Source organism: Salvelinus sp. IW2-2015, unplaced genomic scaffold (assembly GCF_002910315.2).
Source record: "Salvelinus sp. IW2-2015 unplaced genomic scaffold, ASM291031v2 Un_scaffold4054, whole genome shotgun sequence".
In the NCBI taxonomy this organism is placed as follows: domain Eukaryota; kingdom Metazoa; phylum Chordata; class Actinopteri; order Salmoniformes; family Salmonidae; genus Salvelinus; species Salvelinus sp. IW2-2015.
The window spans coordinates 25,452-43,703 of NW_019945326.1; the positions used below are offsets into that span (position 1 = coordinate 25,452).

Below are 18,252 nucleotides of genomic sequence, written 5' to 3' on the forward strand. Positions count from 1 at the left end.
GAGACAGTGAGAGAGGAGAGAGAGCGAGGAGCAAGAGAGGGAGGGAGAGAGGGAGCGAGAGAGAGAGAGGGAGGGAGAGAGGAGGAGAGAGAGAGAGGAGGGAGAGAGAGAGAGGGGAGGGAGAGAGGGAGCGGAGAGAGAGGGGAGGGGGGAAGGGAGAGAGAGGGAGGGGGAGGGAGGGAGAGAGAGAGTGTGAGTTAGAGAGGGAGAGAGAGAGAGAGAGAGGGAGGGAGCGTTCTCTCCGGGTTGCAGCGTTGGCAGTTAGTTGCGGGCTGCTGTGCTGTTGCTGTCGTGGCGGTGTGGCTAGTCGCGGGGAACTTTAGCACACTGGAGCCCGAAGTCCCACTCTCTCACCTGCGCAGTTTGGAGCTGCCATGGGTCTCGCGCCTGGATTTACAATCTTAATCATTCTGCCGGCCTTTCTTCACACGAGCGGCCTGTATATCGCCAGTAGCGTAGGTAGGTAAATGTGGGACTTATGTTTACAATATTTTGCTGTTTCCATACGCCGGGGGTCAATAGGGTAGACGCAACCTTCTGTGCGCACTGTGCGCCCAACAGCGTAGCGTAGGCTATAGTCTAGTTATATACATACCCTAAAGCGTCCATTTTCAACTTAATAGATGGATGAAGGTTGCCAATACATTTCCCAGAGAATCGTCTCTCTCTGTGCTGTGGCATAAGGGCAGGCAGTGTTGTGAAGTGTGCGTTTCCCTCTCCTCTCCTCATCCCGGTGGTGACGCGGGCGCGCGGTTCAGGTTTTCGGGCAGTCAGGGCAGGAGAATTCACTTTGGCTTTTGTAAAGGATGCAAGGTTTGTTTGCCATGGAGTAACCTTATCTGATTAGGTGGATATCGCTGCTATCGATTTGGTCACAGGACAGAAAGGTCGGATGTTATTGATTATAAATTAACATAATTCCGTTACTTTTGAGAATAATAATAATAATGAACATAGCAGAATAATATCATTGCACAGTGTTTTACAGACAACTTTTTTATTTAGTGTGCATGGGGAAACATAGCTTATTGAACCTGTTATTATAGGATCAGACTGATGAGGTCTTGAAGGAATCAGGTGCCTGGTACCTCTTCCTCATCCAGGGCTGTTCCTAGCTTTTTGGGGGCCCTAAGCCATATTTGGTGGACTGGTGCAGATAAAACATTTTTCAGTTTTAAAACAAATTGCATGCGATTCTACTCATTTTTCCATGGGGCAGAGAGAACTTTGCCGTTTTAAAGCTAATATCATGGAGTTCGAAACATTTTGACATGGGATGGAAAAAACATTTAGCAGTTTTAAAGCAAATTTCCTGTAATTCTACACATTTTGCCATGACTTATGCCATCTTCAAATGATATCTGAGTGAGAGTGACTAACAAAATCAGTGGGGCCCCTTGAGCATGGCAGTTAACCCCCAACAACAACTGCTCCCCAGGCGCCCTGCCGATGACGTGGATGTCGATTAAGGCAGCCCCCCGCACCTCTCTGATTCAGAAGGGTTGGGTTAAATGCGGAAGACACATTTCAGTTGAATGAATTCCCCTTCCCCCTAGAGTTCAGGGCCTCTGGGCACGTGCCTTGTGTGCCCGGTCAGTAATTCAGCCATGATTGCTACAAGGTTTAGATAGCTTGCTAAACTACCTTACCTAGCAATCTATACAAGGTTAGCTGACATGGCTAATTGACTAACTATCAGTGACTGACATGAAAACAGAAAAACTGCTGATGCACAACCACATTTCCAAATTGCACCTTGTGTATTCTACTATTCTAACTTAACAGGAAGTTGAGACCTTGACTGACTTCCTGAAAAAAGTGGTGCCCCTAGCGGCCGCAAGGCCCAAGCGGCTATATATGTCACTTGTACCTATAAACGCCACTGTTCTCACCTGCTTATTCTCACAACTGTTAGATAACAATATCCATTATAGACACTCATAATGCCTATAGTGATTAAACACCATTTTCATTATCTGTGTAAAGATATCCATTTCAGATATTAATAATAATATTGAGTGATATTGAGAAGGACAGCGGAGGGTTAGTGTCACACTGATATGATCTAGTGTTGTGGCTGTGAGTTGTGATATGTGGGCGAGGTGCTGCTTTCTGTCACTAGTGGTTCCGGAGGGAGCATCTCTCTCTCTCTCTCTCTCTCTCTCTCTCATCTAAAAGCCGCCTCAGAGGGAGGTGTCAGTGTCACAGTTTTAGGGTGATGCGTCGCCAAGAAAACGGCCTGTAATGCTTAGAGATCTGGTTATGGGAAGTAGTAATGACGCAATAGGCTACTTAGAAATATGTTACATGTCTCCCCAAAGCTTGAGAGGACAACATGAATTTTGCACAACTTGGTGCGTTGATCAGAATAGATAATGATGATGAGGATGACAATACATTATGTTACACTATAAGGCTTATATCTATCTTACCAATGGAAACCTTTAAAACAATTATAATGAATTTGTTTGCCCTGGGTTTTCTGCTCTGTAGGCTAATCTCCTTGTGTTGTTGTCTCCTTGTGTGTCCACGAGGCGTTGTTATTAAGCCAACCAAGTGTTTCTTTACTCAACTGCATGCTATGGAAGTCAGCTCCATGGGAACCATGGCAGGCGGTGAGAAAACATTATTCAGCGTGTGAGAGTCGCAATTAGCACCTTGATCTTCTGCTGCTCTCTCTGTTGTCTCTGTGCTGCTGTGTGTGAGGAGAGGACTGAGAGGGAGAGAGACGCACAAGCACCCAACGCACTGCCACTGCTGAGGCTGCCGTTTCCATGCGTGCAGCCCTGCAAGATGTGGGGTCACATCTGGGTTCAGAGGTGTGTGTGTGTGTGTGTGTGTTGGATAGGCTTATTTGATTGAAATCCATGCAGATTTTCTCAGTGATCAAGAAGTGATGCAATTAAGATGACCTTCTCTCTCTCTCTCTCTCTGTGTCTCTCCCTCTCTCTCTCTCTCTCTGTCATTCTCTAATATACCCCTTACTCCCCTTCCCTCTCTCTCTGTCTCTCTACTCTGTCTCTCTCTCTTCCTCTCTCTCTCTTCTCTCTCTCTCATCTCTGCTCTCTTTTCTTCTCTCTCTCTCTCTCTCTCTCTCTCTCTCTCGTCTCTCTCTCTCTCTCTCTCCTCTCTCTCTCTCTCTCTTCTCCTTCTCTCTGTCTCTCACCCCTCTCCTCGCTCTCTCTCTCTCTTCTCCTCTCTACTGTCATTCTCTAATATACCCCCTTACCTCCCCTTTCCCTCTCTCTCTCGCTGTTCATTTCTCTAATATACCCCCTTACCTCCACTTTCCCTCTCTCTCTCGCTGTCATTCTCTAATATACCTCCTTACCTTCCATTTCCTTCTTTCTCTCTCTGTCATTCTCTAATATACCCCCTTACCTTCCATTTCCTTCTTTCTCTCTTCTCTAATTCTCTCATTCCTCCCCTTCATATCCTCTTTTTCCTTCACTCTCCCTCTGCATTCCTCTCTCACCTCTCCTCTCACCTCCTATTTCTCCCATTCACCTCTCCTCCCTTCCTCTCTCACCCCTCCTCTCACCTCCTATTTCTCCCATTCACCTCTCTCCTCCCTTCCTCTCWTCTCCTGTCCTCTCTCTCACCCCCTATTCAGACTCCCTGCAGCATGTCCTGGGGGAGTATGGACTGGTGAGGCCCGTGAGCGTGGACGCAGACGGCCGCTTCTTGTCCCACGCTGTGTCAGCCGGCCTGGTGGGTGCGGGGCAGTCCCGTAGGCGCTGGAGGAGAGAGGCTGGAGAGAACGGGGGAGAAGGAGAAAGAGGTGAAGAAAAAGAGGGAATGTACGAGGAGGAGGACGGAGGGCCCCTACACAGACAGCTTTATTACAACGTCACCGTCTTCGGCCGGGAGTTCCAACTGCGTCTGCGTCACAACGCGCGACTGGTGGCCCCCGGAGCCAAGATGGAGTGGCATGACGATGACGACAGCAACGGGACAGCCACGCGCTCCGAGCCACTGCAGGGAGACTGTTTCTATGTGGGCGATGTCACAGACACGCCCGGAACCACCGTAGCCATCAGCAACTGTGACGGCCTGGTGAGTTTTGGTTGTTTCGGTTACTGTAGAGTCAATGCAATCCACTGAACACATTTTGACTGCTCTCCAATGGGAACATTTTCTGTCTCTCAGCACTGTTTCATGCTGTACTAGGGTTGTCCTTCTTCCTGCTCCTCTTTTCTACCCTGTTCTAGGGTTGTCGTTCTTCCTGCTCCTTCTTTTTCTACCCTGTTAACTAGGTTGTCGTTCTTCCTGCTCCTCTTTTTCTACCCTGTACTAGGGTTGTCCTTCTTCCTGCTCCTCTATTCTACCCTGTACTAGGTTGTCCTTCTTCCTGCTCCTCTTTTCTACCCTGTTCTAGGGTTGTCCTTCTTCCTGCTCCTCTTTTCTACCCTGTACTAGGGTTGTCCTTCTTCCTGCTCCTCTTTTCTACCCTGTTCTAGGGTTCCTTCTTCCTGCTCCTCTTTTCTACCCTGTTACTAGGGTTGTCCTTCTTCCTGCTCCTCTTTTCTACCCTGTACTAGGTTGTCCTTCTTCCACTGTCCTCTTTTCTACCTGTACTAGGTTGGTCCTTCTTTCTGCTTCCTCTTTTCTACCCATGTACTAGGGTTGTCCTTCTTCCTGCTCCTCTTTTCTACCCTGTACAGTATTTGCTGATTTGGTGGAGCTTGGTCAAGCTCTCTAGTTTATGAACATCTAGCTCATGTTGACTGGATTGAGATGTACTGGTTATGTTTCTGTTTTGTAAATCTGTTTTGGATTGTGCCAAGACGTTGCTCTTAACTTCTCTGTGCTACGGATCCCTTTAGCGGGATCATTTTCCTAAACAACCGCTGAATTGCAGGCGCAAAATATTACTAAACATATTTATAATCATGCAATCAACAAGTGAAATATACCAAAACACAGCTTAGCTTGTTGTTAATCCACCTATCGTGTCAGATTTTGAAAATATGCTTTGCAGCGAAAAGCAATCAAGCTTTTTGTGAGTGGTATCAATTCAATGCTATGACAAGCTAGCCCCAAATTAGCCATGGTCCACGGAAAGTCAGAAAAGCAATAAAATTAAATCGCTTACCTTTGATAATCCTTCGGATGTTTGCACTCACGGAGACTCCCAGTTACACAATAAATGTTATTTTTGTTCGATAAATATACTTTTGCATAACAAAAAAACGCCATTTGGGTTGCCGCGTTATTTCAGAAAACCAAAGCCTCATTCAGTTTGACGAAAATTCCAAAAAGTATCCGTAATGTTGTACGAAACATGTCAAATGTTTTTATAATCAATCCTCAGTTGTTTTAACAAAACCCCCAAAAATTCCCGATCAAAAAATAATTTTCCAACCGGACCGTAACCTATTCAATAAGAAGAGAGAAAGAAAATGGAGAGCCTAACCCCTCTCGCGCGCAGGAACTAATCAAAGGACACCTGACTACTTTTGAAAAATCTCGCTCATTTTTCAAAATAAAAGCCTGAAACTATGTCTAAAGCCTGGTCACAGCCTGAGGAAGCCATTGGAAAAGGAATCTGGTTGATACCCCTTTAAATGGAAGAAAGACMGGCAAGGAAACACAGATAAAAAATAATAATAATCACTTCCGGGTTAGATTTCCTCAGGTTTTCGCCTGCAGAATCAGTTTTGTTATACTCACAGACAATATTTTGACAGTTTTGGAAACTTTGGAGTGTTTTCTATCCTAATATGTAAATTATATGCATATTCTACGACCTGGACCTGAGAAATAGTCTGTTTACCTTGGGAACGTTATTTWAAAAAATAAAATAAATCTGACCCCTAGCGTCAAGAGGTTTTAAGGCATCTCTCCATTCAATGGCCTGTAAAGCATGTGGAGTGAGGTTATCAGTCACCAATCATATCCCCTTCTTTAGAATGTGTGTGTGTGTGTGCATGTGTCAACAACTGCAAGACAGTGAGAGCAATCATGTCCGAGTTTCCATAGGAACGCCCAGTGCAGTTAATAGACCAATAAGAAAGAGAGTACCAATCCTCTCTGCCAATAACAGGTAGTTTCCAGCTTTCCCCTCCCCACTCAGACCGTTATACAGACAGTCCTAGAAAAATTGCTCTTGCTAAGAAGCAATTTTTTTTCTTTAAAACCATTTTGATTGAAAACAATCACAGTAAGGTAATTCATTGTTACCCAGAAATGATTTGATATTGAGATAAAAATGGCTGCATTGGACCTTTAAGAAGAGAAKTTGTAGAAATAGGCAGGGTTTATGACTTTGTGACTATGTTAACTAGTGACGACCCCTTGACTTCTCTCTGGTAACTGAACCATGTTAGGTAGGTACTGTATTTCGGAAAATTAATCAACTGAATGATGTGTTTGGAGGGAGGGAGATCAGGTCTTGTTGAGGAGATGCAGGAGACTCCTGTACACTGTTGGCTGGGAAGGTGGAAGACAATTAGTTTCAGTTTGAAATGAAGTTCAGTACAGAAATCCTAACCTAGCCTCTTGGAATATTTTATGCATGGTTGTGTGTGGTTATAAACCTCTGTCCCGCTAATGGCTTTCCCCCTGGCCTAGCATACTCGGTCAAAGCTACAGAGGCTGTTGTTTGACGTGTGTGTGTGTGTTTGTGTGTGTGTGTATTATTCTCTGCTCTCCTCTATGCATTAGAGAGATTACATTTAGAACTGATTATCAATGGGATCTCTTTTGGGCCCAGACCTTCACTACTCTGCATCTCTTTTGGGCCCAGACCTTCACTACTCTACATTTCTATTGGGCCCAGACCTTCACTACTCTACATCTCTATTGGGCCCAGACCTTCACTACTCTACATCTCTATTGGGCCCAGATCTTCACTACTCTACATCTCTATTAGGCCCAGATCTTCACTACTCTACATCTCTATTGGGCCCAGACTTTCACTACTCTGCATCTCTATTGGGCCCAGATCTTCACTACTCTACATCTCTGCAATCAACAACAGTACAGACAGACAGACAGACAGACAGACAGACAGACAGACAGACAGACAGACAGACAGACAGACAGACAGACAGACAGACAGACAGAAACAGACAGACAAAGGGATGTGCGGATGTTAGACCTATCATTATCCCTGCTACAGCTCAGCATCAGGTGGGAGAACACCTGGCCAGCGGAGACATGTATTACACACACACCTGGTCACAGCTGGGAAGCTAGCAGCCCACATGGTCACACAGCACTCAAGCTTATGGCAGATACATGCATGGCGAATACAGACTTCAGAACGAGCCAGACAAACCTCACCAGGCATAGAGAAGTGATCCGCGATGTAGGGTGATCAGAGAGCGTTTCCCTCTCTTTCATCTGTTCTCTTTATCCCCCCCTTCTCTCCCCCCTCCATCTCATTTTTATCTTGATCTACCCTCTCTCTCTCTCCCTATCCCCCCTTCTCTCCCCCTCCATCTCCTTTTTATCTTGATCTACCCTCTCTCTCTCCCTATCCCCCCTTCTCTCTCCCCTCTTTCTCGCTCCCTGTCTTTCCCACAGCCACCAGCGGTAGAGACAGGTTGGATAGCTTTTCTAATGATGCTATTAAAAGTGCCGGGGGAAGGAGGGGGAGGAGGGGGTAGGAGGAAGAGAGAGAGATTGGTCCTTTAGCAGGTTTTCGTGTCTGTTTTCCAGCAGTGTTCTATCACCTAGGGTGAAGGGTGTTGCACTCTCTCTCCTTCCTATGGTGGATGAACTGGGGAAACTGCGTAGTTTGTTGTCTATATTTGGTTGTCCCTGTGCTGTAATGTATGTAGATTGTTGAACGATATGTTAGAGACCGCCTTTAGGCGTCGCGTTTTGTAGCCCCCAGGTGTGTGCATGTGTCTGTCTGTCTGTCCCGGTCTGTGTTATTAGTGCACAGCATGAGCTGGGAGAAACTTGTCTATTTTTGTATTTGCGTTGAAAACAGGCTTTCATAACCACCTCGGAATCCAGACACAAGCGGAAACACCAAAGGCATTTACAGGTGTTCCAAAAGGATTGTTCTAGATCCGATTGGATTTGCCAAGGTCCCCAACAATGGAATTTTTCATTTTGTGATGTTACTCTTGGTTGCGCTACATGTTGTGGGTACACATCCATTTAAATGCTTTTCACCGTGCTATTCAAGTTAAATACAATGTCACTATCTGTCTATAAATACCACCTGCCAGGCCATAATGGTAAATAATAATTTGTTCACCTGCCTGCTAAAATAAAGGTTAAATAAACATAAGAAATATGTAAATGGTTTCTGAGTCTATTCTTTATTAAGTTCCACAGTCCTTCTTGTTGCTGTGTAACAGAGTCATTCCTCATGAAACCGAAGAAAAACAAGACTATGATTTGGGGGATTTTCACCAAATGTAATCCATAGAATAGTCCTTTGGAGCAAGGATTGTTTACATATATTTGACATTTGTTTCTATGAGCATAATTGAGAAATAATTACTATTTATAGCATTTTAGCCTTACCTAGGCCTCCTTTAAGACTCCATAATGTTAAAAAAAAGCAGAAATGTGTGTAATATGTGTAATTTATCACTTGCTCTGTAATATGTTTACTATTTAGATGTATTTTTTTAAATACTTGAATTTATTAGTATTGAAAAATGTAAACATTATTATTGAAATAATTTAGCAAATGTTTTAATGTATTGTTGAACATAATATACTCTACAGGCATATCAACGTTCCACAGTGGGATCTCTTCTTGTGTTAAAGTTATGGCCCATTTTATACAGACAAACATCGTTGTCAATATAACCAATCACAGCCCCCTTTCACTTGTATCATTGCACATCCTGCAAATCACCAGCAGGGGGCGACCATTTTGAATCGATTTTRACATTCACTCTGTTGGTAATACTTCCAAATTGGACCATAACTCTAAAAGTAGCAGAGATCCCACTCTGATATGCCCGTACAATATATAATGTTATGTTCAAAATATATTGAAATGTTCAACAAGCTCTTACAGTCTCAGTAAAGAATTAGATATTCATCAATGTTTCTCAAATGTCACATTTTGAAGTTGTTGCAAATGTCACATTTCAAAGTCTTTAAGATTAAATGTAGGCCTTAACTCTGAATTTGTAAAGTTAGGGTTAAGTTTAATCATTAAGTCTGAATTCTTAAGGTTAGGCATGAACTCAGAATGGTTAGGGTAAGGGTTAAGGTTTGGGATACGTTTAAAACAAAAATATCAGAAATGATCACTGTCAGTGGTGGAAAAAGTACCCAATTGTCATACTTGAGTAAAAGTATAGATACCTTAATAGAAAGTTACTCAAGTAAAATTATTTGGTTTTAAATATACTTAAGTATCAAAATTAAATGTAATTGATAAAATATACTTAAGTAGCAAAAGRAAAAGTATAAATCATTTAAAATATCTTATATTAAGCAAAGCAGAAGGGACAATTTTCTTGTTTTTAAAATGTACGGATAGCCAGGGGCACACTCCAACACTCCAACATATTATTAACGGAAGATGCATTTGTGTTTAGTGAGTCCAGAGGCAGTAGGAATGACCACGTGTTCTCTTGATAAGTGCGTGAATTTTCCTGTCCTGCTAAGCTAAGCATTCAAAATATAATGAGTACTTTTGGTTGTCAGGGAAAATGTATGGAGTATAAAGTACAATATATTATTTAGGAATGTAGTGAAGGTAAAGTAAAAGGTGTCAAAAATGTAAATAGTAAAGTAAAGTACAGATACCCCCCAAAATTACTTAATGTAGTACTTTAAAGTATTTTTACACTACTGATCACTGGATTCAAACATGCAACCATAGAAACCAGAGGCAGATTCTTACACCAATCAATCACTTCTGTCCACAACATCCTAGAAAAACCGAAGTCTACTTGAAGGTAACAGTGCTCACTGTTGCCCCTAGTGGCCAGTTTCCACATAATCTCCCGACGTCCTCAGACCTGCATGGACGTCAAATACTGACTTGTATCATGGGTGACCTGCCTAAAAAAATGGCCAAATCAAACATTTTAGGTATATATTTTTTTTAGCACTAATAGTACTACTCATATTGCAGAGAAAGCTCTATAGCTTCATATGACATCTATGTTTGCTTTGTATCACCTACAGATGAAACACTATGGAGTCTTAAAAGAGGCCTGGGTGAGGCCAAAAGTATGCCAACTTTGATAAATTATTACTCAATGATGCTTTTAGATACAAATGTTAAATATATATGAACAATCCTTCCTCCCCCAAATCATGGTATTTTTTTGTTTGGGTTTCGTGAAGAATCTCAAAGGAGAGATACTCTACAGATACTGTACTGTTCAGTCTTTCCATCCCACCCCAGTATCACATGTCAGCAGAGGACTTAATCATGCCAGTTTACAGCCCAGCCAGTCACATCAGGCAGGCGTGGCACTGTTTAGGCTGGGACCTGATGATCACAATAATAAACTCACACCAAGTGCCAATGACACGTCCATTTACCCCAGACAGCCCCGTAACACACACAGTCATTACATCTACATTATAGAGCCATATAAAACCATTCAGCCAGGCTATGGTGTGGCGTGGGGGGCTTGGGCCTCTATAGGCCTCTACAGTGTGTGTTTCATTCACACACACAGCGAGGGTCAGGCGATAAGCAGCTCTCCATTGTAATCAGCTCAAATTGAAATGATGACATAAATTACAGAGCAGCACTACAGCTGTTATTGACCCCGGTTGTCCCGGAGTGGCGGAAGGAGAAGAGAGAGACGGGGCTGAGGGGCTGCAGGGAGAGCCGGGTGCGGGAGCGCAAAGACTGGCTGGGTATGAATGAGAAAGAGAAAGAGAGAGAGACTGACTCCACAATGCAGCGTAGCCCACTCAGACACTCAAACACACAATTAGTCAATCTAGGGCTATTATCAGGCAGTCGGTGGTAGGAACACTCTGACAGAGGTACGCTACTGCTGCGGTACATAGCTCAGACAGCTGTGAAGCAGAGCATGCTTTTACCACAGCTGTGATTACTGCCTGCCTCTTACTCACTGCACTTAACCAGCCCCCCTGTTTTCCTCTCTCTCCCTCCTAGCGATCTTTCTCTCTCTCTCGTGCTCTCTCTCTAGTGCTCTCTCTCTCGCGCTCTCTCACTCTCTCTCTCGCTCGCTCTCTTCCATTAAACTGCTCGCACAGAATACTAGGAGAATCTGAGTATGAGGAAAAGGTTCCCACAAAGAAAATGTATCCGTGATGTCACAATGCGGACAGTGGAATGTCACAATGAGGTTAGGCTTGGGCGGTATCCAGATTGTCATACCTTCATACCGACTTGTCATCCCGGGATATTTGTTAATAACGGCACTAAGCCTCTGTAATCCAAAGGTTAGCATTGCTAACAAGTACATGTAAAGTCTCATAGAAAATACTAGCTAAATGCTAACATTGCGAACATTTTATACAGACTCTGAAAAATCATTTGCAACTCYTAAAGTTATACATGGATCATCAAGGCAACTGATTTTTGTTGTGTGATATCCAGTTCCGGTGGCATGCATTGAAACACTTGGCTTTCTTTTGCAAATTACTATGAAATAGCAGACTTATTTCCTAAAACTTGTCAATACTAAACATCATATTAAGCTTTGGGACGTTCATTGTGTGACAAGAAATAATTAGCAGGTCTATTAAGCTCCAGCAGCTTGAATTTGTCCATTCACAGATCAACTGTGGGAACATGGCGTCTTGCAACACCAGACAAGAGAAAGAGCAGGCTGCTACTATCCGAGAGATTGTTTGTGAGGAGATTACCTCTGCCCCCAACTTGCAATTAAAATCGGTAAATTAATCATTGGCAGTGCTCACTAATGAAGTGGATACCTATTCAACTAAAGTGGAAAGTCTGAAGAAGACAGCCAATGCCACAGAGGGGTGACTTCGTGACCTGGGAACAGTGTGAGCTAAATTAGAAAGGATAATCAAACTCCTAAAAGAGAAAAACAGAATCACTCAGAATCAACTTCTTTCATGAGCAATCTTTTCTATGAACTGTTCGGGCAGGAGAAGCTGGGTGTCACGTTCGTCATAGTGAGGAGACCAAGGCGCAGCGTGATTTGAATACATTCTTCTTTTATTAACGAAGAACACTAAACAAACTAACAAAATGAACGTGAAGCTAATCAAACGAGTGCTGACATGCAACTACACAGACAATAACCCACAAAACCTAAATGGAAAAAGGCAACCTAAATAGGATCCCCAATCAGAGACAACGATAAACAGCTGCCTCTGATTGGGAACCAATTCAGGCCACCATAGACCTACAATAACCTAGACTTACAAAAAACCCATAGATCTACAAAAAACGCTAGACAACACAAAACACGCATACCCACCCACGTCACACCCTGACCTGACCAAAATAATACAGAAAACATTTATAACTAAGGTCAGGGCGTGACACTGGTTCCCATGCCTGATTAACATAGATCACCGCACGGGTTAATTCTGAAATAGCTCTCGTTGTATGATTGTATGAATCCACAGCTTTCAGATGGGGCTTCATCCACCATGCAATAATTATCTTGACCTTCCAGAACCCAACACACATGTTTTCCACTGCAAGGTAGCTCAAGACTTCATTGAGAAGCACATCACACCCAACACACAAGGGGACAAGCCGACAGATGGAACACCCATGTTTGGCTCATTATTCAGGTATGCTATCCATGCACAATCATGCAGCCTAGCCGCTGGTGGAAAAGTTCCCAATTGTCATACTTGAAGAAAAGTAAATAGAAAAAAGAAAATGTCTCAAGTAAAAGTGAAAGTCATCCAGTAAAATACTACTTTTGTAAAAGTCTAAAAGTTTCTGGTTTTAAATGTACTTAAATGCCTCGCAAAGAAGGACCCAATTAGTAGATGGGTAAAAAAAGCAGACATTGAATATCTCTTTGAGCATGGTGAAGTCATTAATTACAATTTGGATGGTGTATCAAAAATACAGGCGTCCTTCCTAACTCAGTTGCCAGAGAGGAAGGAAACCACTCAGGAATTTCACCATGAGGACAATGGTGACTTTAAAACAGTTAAAGAGTTTAACGGCTGTGATAGGAGAAAACTCAGGATGGATCAACAACATTGTAGTTACTCCACAATACGAACCTAAATGATAGAGTGAAAACCTGTACCAAATAAAAATAGTCCAAAACATGCATCTTGTTTGCAACAAGTCGCTAAAGAAAAGCTGTAAAAAATGTGTCAAAGAAATTAAATTGATGTCCTGAATACAAAGCATTGCTTTTGGTGCAAATCCAACACAACACATCACTGAGTACCACTCTTCATATTTTCAAGCATGGTGGTGGCTGCATCTTGTTAGATAAATGGTGGCTGCATCTTGTTAGATAAATGGTGGCTGCATCTTGTTAAATAAATGGAATAAAGCTAATCACAGGCAAAATCCTTGAGGAAAACCTGCTTCAGTCTGCTTTTCAACAGACACTGGGAGACAAATTTATCTTTCAGCAGGACAATAACCTAAAACACAAAAACAAATATACACTGGAGTTGCTTACCAAGACAACATTGAATGTTCCAGAGTGGCCTAGTTTTGACTTAAATCAGCTGGGAATCTATGGCAAGACTTGAAAATGATTGTCATTTAATGATCAACAACCAACTTGGAATGCCGCATCAGATGACCTGGTGTTCACAATCACCCGACCTCAACCCAAATGAGATGGTTTGGTATGAGTTGGACCGCAGAGTGAAGGAAATGTAGCCAACAAGTGCTCAGCAAATGTGGGAACTCCTTCAAGACTGTTGGAAAACCATTCCAGGTGAAGCTGGTTGAGAGAATGCCAAGAGTGTGCAAAGCTGTCAGCTGGCAAACGGTAGCTACTTTGAAGAATAAAATCTATACTTTGATTTGTTTAACACTTTTTTGGTTACTACATGATTCCATATGTGTTATTTCATAGTTTTGATGTCTTCACTCTTATTCTGCAATGTAGAAAATAGTAAAAATAAAGAAAAACCCTTGAATAAGTAGGTGTGTTCAAACTTTTGACTGGTACTGTATATATAACAGCACTTACATTTGACCGGGACAGCTCTAGCATGGCAGAAATGTGATGAACTGACTTGTTGGAAAGTTGGCATTCTATTACGGTGCTACATTGAAAGTCACTGACCTCTTTAGAATGCATGGCTGTGTGCTCGATTCTATACACCTGTCAGCAACAGGTGTGGCTAAAATGGCCAAATCCACTAATTTGAAGGGGTGTCCACATACTGTTGTATATATAGTGTATATACCTATTTTAATCTTTTTTTACTTTCTTTGCTTTCAGGCCTACGGGAAGGGGTGGTATGGCGAGAGTTTTCTCTGGTCGCCGGGAAGCAACCTTGTAATGTATTTTTCGTTATGTGTCAGACCGCAAGACTGGCTGTCGCCATTGGCTTCAACTAATGGATGTTAATAAAAATCATGAAAAAAAATAAATGTCTGGGGACTACCAGTAAGCGTCATAATAAAAAATGATGTGACAGGTGAAATTAAGAATGCAATCTTGTTTCTCCTAACGTATTACACAAATRGAATGCAGGTATTAACTATTTATATTTATAAAATAAACTTCAAAGAAATAGTTTAAACGGTATTGACGGAATTGAAAAACCATCCTGTGGCTATTTCTAAATAACTAGGTATACGGTATATACGGTATACCGCCCAAGCCTAAATGAGGTCAGTGGAATTTATCTGTGATGTCACAATGAGGTTAGTCGAATGTATCTGTGACATCACAATGAGGTCAACTGTCTGGCTATCCGTTTGGCTGTCTGGCTGTGTGCTGTTCCCACCAACATCTCCATCTCTCCTCTGGACGCAGTGTTAGCTGGTTTACCTCAGAGCTGAGGATCATGTGTCTTTGTACTCCCAAACCATCTGTAGTCTGGAGTTTTCCCAGAGCCCTGTGTGTACTGGTGTGTTTGTAATCTTCACAAACAAAATACATAAGAGTGGGAGGGAGGGAGGGAGAGAGAGAGAGAGGGAGCAGAAGAAAGACTGAGGGATTCTCTATGTACCCAACCAGAGCATCAACAACAACAACAATACCATTACCGGCACCACCTGCTCAGAGTCAGACCACAGTCAGACAGGAAGGAAGGATTCAAGTGGTGTCCCTGACCAGCATATATAAACTCTGGTACTTCCTATCTCTTTCTCATTGATCAACAGTGCACAGCTTAACCACTAGTATCTCTATAGTTGGATAGTATGACAGACAAACCCCAATTGGCCGCCTGTCCAGGAAGGCTTTCTCAAGCTGTTGTGCACTGGATTTGACCAACATGGGCGAGGGGGCTGGAGGTACATTTGGCATTAGGACAAGTACACAATTCTGGAAAAAATTAAGAGACCACTGCAAAATTATCAGTTTCCCTGGTTTTACTAATTATAGGTATGTGTTTGGGTGAAATGAACATTTTAGTTTCATTCTATAAACTACTGACAACATTTCTCTCAATCTCCAAATAAAAATATTGTCATTTAGAGCATTTATTTGCAGAAAACTGGTCAAGATAACAAAAAAAGATGCAGTGTTGTCAGACCTCGAATAATGCAAAGAAAATAAGTTCATATACATTTTTAAACAACACTATACTAATGTTTTAACTTAGGAAGAGTTCAGAAATCAACATTGTACGTGGCTTGATTCATGCGTTCTTCACAAAGACAAATCTGCCCGATTCCAGCCTTGCTGAAGCACCCCGGATCATCACCGATCCTCCACCAAATTTCACAGTGGGTGCGAGACCTGGAGAGGCCTACAAGCCACAGTCTCGCACCCACTGTGAAATTTGGTGGAGGATCGGTGATGATCTGGGGGTTGTCCGCACCCTAGGTTGTCCTGGAGGAAAACCTGCTTCCTTCTGCTCTGACAATGTTCCCCAACTCTGAGGATTGGTTTTTCCAGCAGGACAATGCTCCATGCCACACAGCCAGGTCAATCAAGGTGTGGATGGAGGGCAACCAGATCAAGACCCTGTCATGGCCGGCCCAATCTCCAGACCTAAACCCAATTGAAAACCTCTGGAATGTGATCAAGAGGAAGATGGATGGTCACAAGCTATCAAACAAAGCCGAGCTGCTTGAATGTTTGCGCCAGGAGTGGCATAAAGTCACCCAACATCAATGTGAAAGACTGGTGGAGAGCATGCCAAGACGCATGAAAGCTGTGATTGAAAATCAGGGTTATTCCACCAAATATGGATTTCTGAACTCTTCCTTAGTTAAAACATTAGTATAGTGTTGTTTAAAAATGTATTTGAACTTATTTTCTTTGCATTATTCGTGGTCTGACAACACTGTATCTTTTTTGTTATTTTGACCAGTTGTCATTTTCTGCAAATAAATGCTCTAAATGACAATATGTTTATTTTTTGAATTTGAGAGAAATGTTGTCAGTAGTTTATAGAATTAAACAAAAATGTTCATTTTACCCAAACACATACCTATAAATAGTAAAACCAGAGAAACTGATAATTTTGCAGTGATCTCTTAATTTTTTCCAGAGCAGTATATTTTCTGTTCCTTCTACTTCCTGGCCCGTATCCACAAAGCGTCTCAGAGTAGGAGTGTTGTTCTAGAATCAGTTTAGCCTTTTAGTTCATAATGAATACGATTGTATGGACAGATCATAGACAGCTCTTCTACTCTGAGATGCTAAGTGGTTACGGGCCCTGGTCTCAATAAATAGGGATTGGTAGAAGCTTATTTAGATTTTCTCTTTCTTGGAAGTATGTGTATATTTTGTTAAATGTGTCCTATTTGATGTTGTTGTTTTAATTGGTTGAATGTTTTGCTATGCGTTTCCTGGTTTTCTGTCTGTGTGTCCGTCTGGCCTTTCTGCCTGTCTATCTATCTCTCTGGCTGTGTGTGGAGGAGCTCAGCTTTGGATGCAGGCAGTGAAGTAGCAGAAATCTCACTCGATTACACAAATTTCCACCCTTGGTCCCAAAAAATCTATGTTTTTGTTTTGAAATATATGTGTTTGAATTTGTTTGTTTTCGCCCCCAAATGTGTTATGTTTTGGATCTTTGTATTTGCAGGGCGGAGTCCTGTCTCTCTCTCAACATTCATAATAGCGAATACTCTGTGGTTGCTGTCTGAAAGACAGAAAAAAAAGAATATTGATCTGATACTTTGATGTTTGTGATTGATAGCCTGCCAATATGTACAGTAGGAGGGAGCTTTAGAGATGACATGACACAATGACAATGACACAACAATTATTAGAATCACCTATCTGAATGAATCAACATCAAATCAAATGTATTTATATAGCCCTTCWTACATCAGCTGATATCTCAAAGTGCTGTACAGAAACGCAGCCTAAAACCCCAAACAGCAAGCAATGCAGGTGTAGAAGCACGGTGGCTAGGAAAAACTCCCTAGAAAGGCCAAAACCTAGGAAGAAACCTAGAGAGGAACCAGGCTATGAGGGGTGGCCAGTCCTCTTCTGGCTGTGCCGGGTGGAGATTATAACAGAACATGGCCAAGATGTTCAAATGTTCATAAATGACCAGCATGGTCAAATAATAATAATCACAGTAGTTGTCGAGGGTGCAACAAGTCAGAACCTCAGGCGTAAATGTCAGTTGGCTTTTCATAGCCGATCATTGAGAGTATCTCTACCGCTCCTGCTGTCTCTAGAGAGTTGAAAACAGCAGGTCTGGGACAGGTAGCACGTCCGGTGAACAGGTCAGGGTTCCGTAGCCGCAGGCAGAACAGTTGAAACTGGAGCAGCAACACGGCCAGGTGAACTGGGGACAGCAAGGAGTCATCATGCCAGGTAGTCCTGAGGCATGGTCCTAGGGCTCAGGTCCTCCGAGAGAGAGAGAAAGAGAGAATTAGAGAGAGCATACTTAAATTCACACAGGACACCGGATAAGACAGGAGAAGTACTCCAGATATAACAGACTGACCCTAGCCCCCCGACACATAAACTACTGCAGCATAAATACCGGAGGCTGAGACAGGAGGGGTCAGGAGAAACTGTGGCCCCATCCGATGATACCCCCGGACAGGGCCAAACACGCAGGATATAACCCCACCCACTTTGCCAAAGCACAGCCCCCACACCACTAGAGAGGATATCTTCAACCACCAACTTACCATCCTGAGACAAGGCCGAGTATAGCCCACAAAGATCTCCGCCACGGCACAACCCAAGGGGGGGCGCCAACCCAAACAGGAAGATCACGTCAGCG

At 42.8% G+C, this 18,252-nt stretch overlaps 1 protein-coding gene across 1 annotated transcript; it reads left to right on the plus strand.

The window, feature by feature from the left end:
* Positions 1 to 273: 273 nt before the first annotated feature.
* LOC112076807 (A disintegrin and metalloproteinase with thrombospondin motifs 2-like) lies at positions 274 to 4,125 on the plus strand. Its single transcript, XM_024143475.2, has 2 exons — positions 274 to 459; positions 3,614 to 4,125. The coding sequence occupies exons 1-2, from the start codon at positions 375 to 377 to the stop codon at positions 4,102 to 4,104; spliced, it is 576 nt and encodes a 191-aa protein (XP_023999243.1). The 5' UTR covers positions 274 to 374; the 3' UTR covers positions 4,105 to 4,125.
* The last annotated feature ends 14,127 nt before the right edge of the window (positions 4,126 to 18,252 follow it).

Bases quoted from the DNA above. Each gene is read 5' to 3' on its own strand.
- LOC112076807 (XM_024143475.2), top strand. From the start codon at position 375: ATGGGTCTCGCGCCTGGATTTACAATCTTAATCATTCTGCCGGCCTTT. The intron at 460-3,613 runs GTAGGTAAATGT...CCCCCTATTCAG, and splicing joins GTATATCGCCAGTAGCGTAG to ACTCCCTGCAGCATGTCCTG.